General features: G+C 48.7%; 1 protein-coding gene across 1 annotated transcript; it reads right to left on the minus strand.

Annotated features, from left to right (window-relative positions):
• Positions 1-7,934: 7,934 nt before the first annotated feature.
• Positions 7,935-11,179, minus strand: LOC310667152 (vomeronasal type-2 receptor 26-like; the record flags this gene model as incomplete). Its single annotated transcript, XM_083418876.1, has 4 exons — positions 7,935-8,836; positions 9,895-10,021; positions 10,823-10,963; positions 11,114-11,179. The coding sequence occupies 4 exons, from the start codon at positions 11,177-11,179 to the stop codon at positions 7,935-7,937; spliced, it is 1,236 nt and encodes a 411-aa protein (XP_083275002.1).
• Positions 11,180-11,495: the final 316 nt, after the last annotated feature.

An 11,495-nucleotide genomic window follows, 5' to 3' on the forward strand; every position in this document is an offset into this window, starting at 1 on the left:
CGCCGGCGCCCTGCCCATCCTAAACAGCCCTTTCTTTTGGCGAAAGGATGTGAAATCCAACCACGCCTTGCTATAGGCCCTCAAGGTTGAAGGCGCGACTGCCGACAATACTCCCTTTAGAGCTTCTCGTTGCCAATACTCCAAAGGTGTTCCGGAAATGGTTGCGGCAGCGGCTGCGCATCCGGCGCCAACGTGCGAAAGCGATCCATCTGGAATCGAGATAGAGCATCCGCAATGTTGTTATCGACACCCGGTACAAATTTAGCAGAGGCATATAGGTTTAGCTGGAGGCAAGATAGGACAAACAACCTCAGTAGGGACGCCACTCTGGGGGAGCGAGATGATTGCTTGTTCAGCACTGAAACCACCGCTTGATTATCTGTCCAAAAGCATACCCTACGGTTTCTAAATTGGTCGGGCCACAAGTGAATTGCTACCACTATGGGAAAAAATTCTAGGAAGGTTAGATCCCTAAGTATGGGCTTCCCTTGCCAAGCCGGGGGCCAGCGCTGCGCGCACCATTGCCCTCGGAAGAACACTCCGAAACCCAAGGAACCTGCCGCATCTGAATGTACTTGAAAATCGGTTTGCAGGGCCATACAGTCCTGCCACAGTGATATTCCATTGTAGCCATCGAGGAAGTGCAGCCAAACCTGGAGATCCGCCTTTACGGTCTTTGGGAGGCGAACTCTGTGGTGTGGTGACCTCAGGCCCGCTGAAAGCTTAGCCAGCCTTCTGCAGAAGGGGCGCCCCGGAGATACTACTCGACATGCAAAGTTAAGGTGACCCAGAAGGGACTGGATCTGCTTGAGCGTGACCTTCCTTAGAGGCAGCAGCTGAGAGATAAGCTCTCTCAGGGTGGCTAACTTATCCGCCGGCAACCGAGACGTTTGAGCCACGGTGTCGAGTTCGATGCCCAAGTAGGTCAAGGTAGTGACCGGGCCCTCGGTCTTTTCGCTTGCTAGGGGGACGCCCAGCTCACCCGCCAAGGCCTCGAAGGCCTGTAGCAGAGCCAAGCAGTCCCTTGCGTCCGTTGCCACCAACAGAAAGTCGTCCAGGTAGTGAGTCGCCCCACCCTCACCTGTTCTAAATTTGAGGGCCCATTCGAGGAAGGTACTGAAGGCCTCGAAGGCAGCGCAGGCGATGGAGCACCCCATGGGCATTGCCTTGTCGATGAAATAAAGACCCATGAACTTAAAACCCAGCCAACGATAGTCCCTCGGATGGACAGGGAGGAGGCGAAATGCCGACTCGATGTCGCACTTCGCCAAAAAGGCGCCATTACCGAAGCCCCGAACCAGCTTCACCGCCTGGTCAAAGGATGCGTACTTCACCGTGCATAGCTCCTGGGGTATAGCATCATTAACCGAGGCGCCCTTGGGGTAAGAAAGGTTATGAATCATACGGAATTCCCCGGGCGCTTTCTTAGGGACTATGCCTAACGGTGAAATATGCAGCCGATCAACCGGGGGTTCCACGAATGGCCCTGCCACTCTGCCAGCCACTATCTCCTTCTGAATCTTTTTTAACGCGATGTCCGGCCTCTCGAGCACTGACTTTTGATTAGGGGGGCAATTAGAGTTAGGGTTAGCTGACACCGGGATTCTGAAGCCTTGGGAAAACCCACTCTCCAACAGCAAAGCGGCTTGCCTGTTGGGGTACTGTTTTAGAAGGGATCTTAGTGTATGCAAATTAATCGGAGAGTGAGCCAGGTCCAGGGAGAGGTTAGTAGCGGTTCCCCATTGCTCCACGGGAGGTGTTAGGGACATTTGCGGGGGCACCCTGATTTCCCTGCTGAGGGTGACCCCTGCTGCCCCGAAAGGGCTGCTGCCTGTTCTTATAGCAGGAGGAAGCTGGGTGACTGCCTAAACATTTCTCACATTCGTGTAAGTACTTACACGTGGAGCGTTGACAGGATCCCTTGTTAAAGTCCCAACAAAGCTTGCGGCGCTTGGGATCCGCCTTACCGGGTTTTGATTGATCATAAGATTTCCTTTCGATGTTGGGCCCCACGTGCACCAACCATAGGTTGTTGTCCATCTGATCCCAGCGGGTGGACGACAACTGCGAGGCGTTCCTCTGAAAGTCCTCATCATACGCGATGGCGGCTTCGTCACCTGCTAATTTCCGGGCCATTCGCACATGCGCCAGGTAGGATACAAGATGCATGCCCCGCTTTGGATAGCCCCCCAATACTATTCCCATGAAAACCTGATAACCATTAAGCCAGTTCTCGAACGTACGTTCCACCCGGGGCGACCTGTACCTTTTCTTACCATGATATCTCCTCTTCTCCCCTTTTCCCTTCACCTGAACCGGGGGCAGTAGGGAGAACATATCCACATAGTCGCCGTTTAGGATCTTATCTCTTTTCCTCTTAGAGAGGTGATTACCAATGATAAAATCCGTCGCGGCGTGAGTTGACACCTTAGTGTCCTCCAGGAGGGCCCCATCCCTCCACTCCAAGGCACCGTTGAATTTTTTCCGGTGAGAATTGGCCCGCCTCTCATGTACCCATAAGGGGGCGCCCGTTTCTTCCCCCTCACCCCAGTATGTCTCCATAGGCACATCGCTGTCACTATCAGAGGAAGAAGTACCTGTCTCATCATCGGAGTCGGAAGTGTCCCTTCTCCTTCTCTTCTTGGAAACGTGCTTCCTCTTCTCCTTCCGCTTCCCACCTCTGGATGACTCGCCCCGAGGCTCCGGGTCCGCAGTTGGCTCATCCGCCTGCTGGGGAGGCAGCTCCTCATCAGACGAGGCTTCCTCCGATGGGATACGCTGCGACTCCTGAAAAACACTAGGAATACCGATTGCATCCTGGCCCCCCCCCCCAAGGGGAGCAGAACGTGCCGGCTTGGCCCTGGTAGCCGCAGCCCTGGCCTTCTGTGGGGCGGGCCTAGCCCTCTGGGGGGCAGGCTTATCCCTCTGGGTCCGCGCGGTTTGTAAGCGCGTTCGAGGTCGATTAAACTGGGCCCCACCCTGAAGTGAGGCATCAGCTGAGGATGTGGATGGTCCTGCTAGGGCCTGCTGGCTGGAAGGGGTATCTGGGATACAATCCTGGGAGAGCTCAACTATGGTAGAGGCTTGGGCCGCTGTGGGCCCACATTGAGCATAAAAATTCTGGATTGCCGAAAACAGCTGCACTAGGGCTTGGGGGTTGCCCTGCGCGGCCGGCAGCAAGGCTCCGCTTGCCTGAGCTGAGCGCGCTGAACCCCTGTTTGCCATGGCGATTATTACTATGACGGAGGTGTAGCAGCGTTTCCCGCCAGATTGTGGAAGGGGAGAAGAGTTTGGATTTGATATACCACCCAATCACTCAATAACTTGTTGAAGCCTAAACAGCACTCACCGGCTGCCTCAGTATGTTTAAAATTGCAGCAGGGAGAAGAGTTTGGATTTGATAAACCGCGGAATCACTGCCCCAGGCAGCCTGAGATGCGGCAACACTTGTATGTCAGCTTGGATTATAAGTCTGTTGCAGCGTCTATTCAATGTATTTAATTATTGTTATTGTTATTGTTATTGTTATTGTTATTGTTATTGTTATTATTATTATTATTATTATTTTTTATTATTATTTTTTTTGGACCCCTGGCGCTATTACTCAACTAATTCCCTTTTTTTTTTTAATGCCTTAATTGATTATTTAATTCCTGTTATTATTATTATTATTACTACTATTTCGATCAACGATATTTATTATCACGCTATTTATTAAGCGTTGGTAGGTGCTGCCCTTAAACCCGGACGGGTGCCCTGAACAGACCAAACTCCGCCCACTGAGCTATGAGGACCTGCAGCTAACAGTAACGTCCCAGGAGGCTAGCTGCTGAAAGCGACGATAGATGGCCTTGCCCCGGGTGGTGCTGATAATAGTAACTGGCCTCGCTGCCGCTAGCTAGCGGGGAATGGTGGGTCTACTAGGCCCGGGCCCCCAACGCGGCCGTTAAGTCAAGGCCGGTGCGACCTTATCCTCCCCAAAATGGCCGCCGGGGGGACCACGAGGCACTCCCAAGATGGCGGCGCCCACTGCCCTCACCAAGATGGCCGCCGCACGTGGTCACGTGGTCGGTAAAATGGCGACCTCCGCAGTCCGTTGCCAAGGGAACCGTAAACAAATGTAACAGCAGCACCACGAGCCACAAGGGACGGGGGTTATTAACGAAGCAGGGAAAAAGGGAGACAGGGAAAGCTCAACCGAGCACCACAAGCCACAGAGGGACGGGGATTAGTTAGCGATGCAGAAAACGTGAGCCCAAATGCCGCCGCAAACGGCGGTGTTAGTACGGCCGGAAAACGCACGTCCGCAAACGAACCGCCGAAACCCGACGACCTCCAAACCGCAGGGGAAACTAATTAAATTAAAAGGGTTAAATCAAGGAAGATAAAAGGACCCCGAGTTAAATTAAAGGAGAACCTCTGTGAGCGCGGAAGCAGCTCACCCAGCCGGATAACCAATCCTTCAGTCGCCGTGAATCCAGAGAATATCTGTCGTCGCTGAGGAACGGAAGCTGCCGATTGTGGGGTCGCTCGCTGGGACGTGCCACGAATTTCGCTCCCCCGACCCGCCGGCCGAACTGCCCTCTAGCGGCAGTAGCGCAGATTTCTGGATGGGAACGCGGCCAGCGGATACCTAAAGCACTGCTAAAATTGGAAAGCCAGGCAAATGCGCTGCGAAAGCAGCCAAAGGCAGGCGAATGGATCGCAAGTTGGTCGGGGGTAGCGAGGAAATCCGGAGTCAGGCTGAAGCCAAAAGGAGCAGGAGCCGAAAACACCTAGAAGCTACCTGGAAAAACTACCTGGTCCGGTGAGAGAAGGAGAAAGGGGTGAGCCAGGGCTGCCCTGACCTTAAATTACCCCTGGCAAGCCCGCCCCTCTCGCCAGCCGATTGGCTGGCCCAGGGGGAGGTGCATACTAATGAGGCTAGGGAATCCCCTGACTCCCGCGGGGCTTCCCAGCCCCGCGAGACTGCAGTCGCGGGTCGAGTGCCCGCAACCCCACCCCCTCTTGAGATCGGGAGTGGCTTTATCATCAACAATGCACAGTTCATTTATCGGGGGTTTTCAAAAATATCTTGTGTATTTGTGCTTTGAATATAGAGCAATGTTCTCATGCAGGGATTTTGGAGGAATATGTTGAGTCTGAATTCCTTTTCTCGTGGCATGTTTTGAAACTTTTTGTCTTGTAGCCCTTGAAACAGCAAGTTAGTGGCAGCTGCTGCTCATGGGGACTATTAAGGAAGGAGAAGGCAAGGAGACCAACAGGTGGTGGAGCCAGAGTCAGTAAATAGACAGAACCATCAAATGATTTGCTGAGGTCCTGCAGGTAGCTTGGGGGAGGAAATATGGGAATTTTCAGAGTAGTGCCCCAATTACCCTACTACTCTCCACGGCACCTAGTACCTGTGACTATAAGTGCACGCTTTGTAAACTGGATCTGTGAATAGCCCAGAGACATCCTGTGATGGTCTGAGGAGGCTGGCCTGCCTTGCATTGCATTGAGAAAACGATGGCTGCTGTCATGGATCTATAGCACCATGGTTCAGTGTAATGAATGGTTGTAGAATAATCCAGAAATCATCTAATCTGTCAGTCACTATACTTATGAATAGCAGCAAGATAACATAAGATAACCTTATTTTATGAAGCAATCCTAAAGATAACTGTGGTGCACATGTTTGGAATTTTAGTGGGGAAATCAGTTTAATATAGTAAAGGTGTATCCCTTCATGGAGAGAGATCATGTAACTTCTGCCAAGTCTATACTTTATATATGTATTTTAAAACTATGTTATACATATATCTATTTATATGTAATCAAGGAAAACTGCTGATCACAGAATGTTGCTGAAAAGCCTGTATAACATAGCGAAACAGTATGAATGAACATTTTTAATCCTTTCAGTCATCATTCACATGAAGATACACAGCCACATCCCACTTGCTTCAGAAAATGAATTTGTCACATTTCCAAGTGGGACTTCCAAACAATTGTTCGGTACGTATTTCCCATTGGTGCTCATTCACCTAGAAATGCCACCTCAGACCCAGAATCTCTGAATTTATCTTCTCTGTGGTGCCGGCTCCATGCTGGGAGAAAGCCGCCTGGCATGGAAGCAGCAGCAGCGGGCGGCGGGCTCTGCTCTGCACCGAGTGGCTTTCTCCCGGCACGGAGCTGCCCAGCGTATTAGGCGACTGGGCTTATAAGACAAACCCCCAAATTGCAGCTGCGAATTTGGGGGGGTCATCTAATACGCCCAGTTGCTTAATACGCCGGAATCTACAGTAAGCAATTCACCACTGCCCTGATTGTGTCCTCACAGTTTCTCCCAAAGGAGGTCTTGGAGTTGCTCCAGATCTTTTTCTCCGTTTCTAGATAAGAACATACCTCCGGAACAAATTAAATTAGTAACTGGAGGTGCCACTGTATGTCCAAAGGGAGGATGCTATAGTATTTTTCATATCATGAATATTCTTGATTCTACTTTCTTGTGCTAAAAATTGTAGGTTGTGACATATGTGGGCCATAGGTGACATGGGGATGGGGCAGCATACCTCTCCATCATCCGAGATCACAGAGACGTCAGAGAACCCATTTTCCCCACATGAATGATCAGCTGGTCCTTGGGCCTGAAACTCAGCAAACATGGTGCTCTGCAAGCCCCTGCAATCAGCTGATCTTTGGGGCCTCACAGTGCTGCATATGGAGCTATGCAAGGAACCCAAAAGCAGCTTGTTGGGTTTTCCATAGCTTCATGAACACAAATTGCAAGCCTGATCTATGAACTATCAGCAGCAGCACGTGTAAAGCACTTTGCGCGGGGTTTTGTAGGTTCTCCTGACAGCTGAAATATTCTTCAGTCCAGGCACTCTGCATCTGTCTCAAATGAAGAAGATAAACTCGGAGAATCTGGGTCTCATTTGTAGGCAGATGAGGACCAGCAGGTAACAAATGTCATTCAAATGTTTTGAAGCCCCACTTGGAAATGTGGCAACTTCACATTGTGATGCCAGATGGACGTGTATAGACATGTGTATCTACAGGTGGAGGATGGCGGAAAAGATTAAAAATGCAACCTCTTAATTGTCCATAATGTTCTGCCATGTTATACAGGCTTTCGTAGCTATATTCTGAGATCAGCAGCTCTTCTTGATTACACATAAATAGATACAATATAGCTTTTACCTAAATGTATAAAGTATAGTGTTGTGGTTCTAGGGATTGCTTGTGCGTAAATTGCCTTCACTCGTGGCTGTCTTGCATGGTTGAACCCTTTCTGACAGAGCAGCCTCTATCTCGTGGCTGCCTCAGTCCCTGGCAGAATCCGTCAATGGGCGTTTCTTAAACCGCTTCCAACATAAAAGATGCTTCACGCCCAGTCTCCTCCCCCGTTGCCTGCGCGCAACCTTTTTACGCGCTGTGGGTGTGGGTAACGGAGCACTTGTTCCCTCTCCGCTTGTCTCTTGCGAAGAGTCTTGGAGCCAGCTCTCCGCTTCCTCTATCTCCTCCCCTTCTCCACTGGTGTTACACTGATTTCCTTCCCCAGCGTATGAGCTATCCCTCCCCCTACTGGTGCCCTCTCCACCATCGTCCGAGAGCCCTCTCACCTCCTCCTGCTCCAATGGCAGTTCCCTGACATATAGCCTTGGCAGAAGTTACGTGTTTCACACTGATGATGTCTCTCCATGAAGGGATATACCTTTAGCACCCTATTAATGGAAGATCAGTGCATTGACAGGATAACAAAGTGACAGAACAACTTCATGGAGTTAAAAATTGGTCTCAGCTTTATTTGCTACAGGTGTAGGTTGGAGGCTATTTCTAAGAATGAAAAGGAGAAGAGCTAAGAAATACAAGGAATTACTTTTTCTGCTTTTTATTCAATAAATGCCAGCAAACAATGCATTTGTAAAAGCATTAATGCAAGTTGATTCCTATTTGCTCCTCAGAATTAAGTGGTCTTTGCTGTTCAAGTCGGGCCTCAGAAGGATGATGTACAATTTGGGGGAAAAGATACAACCCAGCAAACCTGCGCTGGAGGCCAAGATGCAAAAGACCTCCACAGCCACCATCTGCTTTCCTTTGGTGCTCAGATAAGAAGGAACAAAGGACAGCCAAACGCTGCAGAACACCAACATGCTGAAGGTGATGAACTTGGCTTCATTGAAACTGTCCGGCAACCTCTTGGCCAGGAAAGCCATAGTGAAGCTGACCATGGCCAGGAATCCCAGATAACCCAGGACAGAATAAAACATCGCGACAGAACCTTTGTTGCATTCCACAATGATTTCCCCCACCAGAGAGTTCATGTCCACATCTGGGAATGGAGGAGCCGTACAGAGCCAAGCAGCACAAATGCTGGTTTGAACGGAGGAGCCACCAAGAAGCACAGAGTTTGTGAGAGATTTCCCCACCCATTTCCTCATCCTGGATCCTGGTTTGGTGGCCATGAAAGCCAGAACCACCGTGATGGTTTTGGCCAAGACACAAGACACAGCAATGGAGAAGATGATGCCAAAAGCAGCTTGTCGTAAAGAGCAGCTCACTGGGTGAGGCTGGCCAATGAACAGCAAGGAGCAGAGGAAGCAGAGCAAGAGGGAAGTAAGCAGAGTGTAGGTGAGGTCCCGGTTGTTGGCTTTGACAATGGGAGTGTCCCCATTCCTAGAGAAGACGCCAAGTATCAAAGCTGTGACCAGAGAAAAGACCAGAGCTAAGGAAGCTAAAACGAACCCTAAAGGTTCTGTATAGGAAAGAAAATGTTGGCGTTTGGGGATGCATTGATCTCTGTCCTTGTTAGGAAATTGGTCATCTTGGCATTGGAAACAATAATCCATATCTGAAAAAAATCAAAATCAAATGTGTGATATATGAGTTCCAACAAATAAGGCATTAATTAGTTGGGGAAAGTATCAGAGATAAGTGGATATTAACATCAGTTTGTACAATTTCCTGCCAGTATGCATAATCCACAATAGGCTTTAGGTTTTGATAGGCCTAAGGTGCATGGATTTTTCATCTACTCTGTCCATCATCTGCAGTTAATGATCAGAAACATGGCCTTTAGTTGTGCCCTTAGGGACGCGGGTGGCGCTGTGGGTTAAAGCCTCAGCGCCTAGGGCTTGCCGATCGAAAGGTTGGTGGTTCGAATCCCCGCGGCGGGGTGCGCTCCCGCTGTTCGGTCCCAGCGCCTGCCAACCTAGCAGTTCGAAAGCACTCCTGGGTGCAAGTAGATAAATATGGACCGCTTACTAGCGGGAAGGTAAACGGCGTTTCCGTGTGCAGCTCTGGCTCGCCAGAGCAGCAATGTCACGCTGGCCACGTGACCCGGAAGTGTCTTCGGACAGCGCTGGCCCCCGGCCTCTTGAGTGAGATGGGCGCAAAACCCTAGAGTCTGTCAAGACTGGCCCGTACGGGCAGGGGTACCTTTACCTTTACCTTTAGCTAAAGTTGGTCACACCCAGAGAGATCTTCATGGTGATGGAGGCTTCTTGAGAACAGCCACTTTGGGCTCAGAGGCTGGGCTGAGGACTGTTCTGCGTAAGGAGATCATTTCATGCATTTTTTTTCTGGCTCACACACCTAAAACTATCCCCTCCTAACAATGTAGCATGTGGGAAGCATGCAGATAACAACAGTTTGTACAATCTCCTGCCATTACGCATAATCCGCAATAGGCTCTACGTTTTCATAGGCCTTAGGTGCATGGATTGTTCATCTATTCTGTCCTTCATCTGGAATTAGTGATCAGAAACATTGCCTTTGGTTGTGCACTTAGCTAGAGTTGGTCACAATTCTTTGTGGTACAATGTGCAAAATAGTAATAGCAGATTCCCTGGGGGAAGTTGAAATAGGTATTAGGAAGCATTATACAAAATAGCAGATGATGTCTCCTACCCGTTTGATTTGAAATCATCCCATTTGGACATGATGCACAATCATAGCAACAAAATGGCAACCCCTCCTTCTTTTTCCTGCTGTAGCCTGGCTGGCAGCGATCATTACACAAGGCAAGGGGCAGCACCTAGCCATAAAAAGAGGAGAAAATGTAGCTCTCTTGTGCCTTGTGAACAACACAGTTTTTACCAAAGAGAAGAGATCAGCTGACTGATTAACATTGTTCCAGAAAGGTGTGTTGTATGCGTAAATAAATTGCAATGTAAATATTGAGAGTGAATGAGAAGGAATATTGAATTCTTCATCTGCATAAAGATGGAGGAGTGAGAGAGGACAGAGAAGACAACAGACTTTGACATACTGGGAGTTGACAGAGAAGGTAAAATAGGAAGCACCACAAGACCATCAATCTTCTTTCCAAACAAATGGGTAACTTATCCTGTCCTTGTCTTCTGAGCTGTAAATCTCACTTGGTTCAGCATGATTTACTCCTACATAAATGTGCAAAGCATTAAAATGTTAGCCTGAAATATAAGGGATGTGGACTGCAACTCTCCTCAGTCTGAAAACCAGCCTGGCCATTGATCAGGGAGGATGGGAGCTGGGAGCCAACAATATTCCATATGCAATATAGTGGAATATGTCACCATTATATACTTCTAAAGGAGGACCATAAAGAAGAAAATATTTACTTCTGACCTCATATTTGATGGTTAAATAACTTGCTGAAAATGGATTATACTTAAACAATTTGCTTATTATGAAAAAGAATGTCTACATTAACCTTATAATTTGTATTCTTAATAACAATACCTCGTTTTTTAAAATCCAATGGTCCCACCTGATTAAAAGATCTGTGCCATGTGATGGCTCCCTCATCCATACTGAATTCTACATTTTGTGATTCTTCTGGAACTATCTTTCCTACTTTCACACGGGAGAAGGTTTGGTTTGGAAAAGTAACCCAGTTAATAATATCAAATCCACTTGCTAATTCTCCATTCTCATCAAAGGACACTAAGTCACCAGCACTGTTGTTGAAGGAGATGCTCCTCAAGAACGAGTGCAGCTAGGCAGAGGAAAACAAAGGCAAAGTTTTAAAAAAGGAGAGCTTTTATGGAAACAAGAAGTATCCATCAATATATTTCACACAATGGAAAGTAGTCAAAAAGTGGTCAGTCTACAACATTTGAAACACATTAGTATTTCTAGCAAGTACAGCTGGCCTGCCACTTGCGTGAGGGTTCAGCTCTGGGGTTCGTGTGCAAAGGCAAAATGGTGCCATGTCAGGAAGCCCTGGAACTGCCCCTCCTGCAAGGTGGGAGTGCAGGGAGAAGGGGGCAAAGAAATGGAGAGAAGCTCATGGTGGGTTTTCCTTGATCTCCTTTTTTTGTTTGTTTGTTTGTTTATTTACTTTTCCCCATCCAAGAGATGCTTCCACATGTCTTGACTGCATTTGTTCCTAGAGAGGCAGCGAAAGGGTACAGAGTGCCATAACTCCTTCAACTGTTCCTGCAAATGGAAGGGAAGAACAGGCCCTATCTTGATTGTGGCTCCTTCAGCTTGAAGGAAAGGGGAAACAGTTAAGGATTGAAAAGAAT

This window comes from Podarcis tiliguerta (genome assembly GCF_965153285.1).
Source record: "Podarcis tiliguerta genome assembly, chromosome: 16".
NCBI classification, from domain to species: Eukaryota; Metazoa; Chordata; class Lepidosauria; order Squamata; family Lacertidae; genus Podarcis; species Podarcis tiliguerta.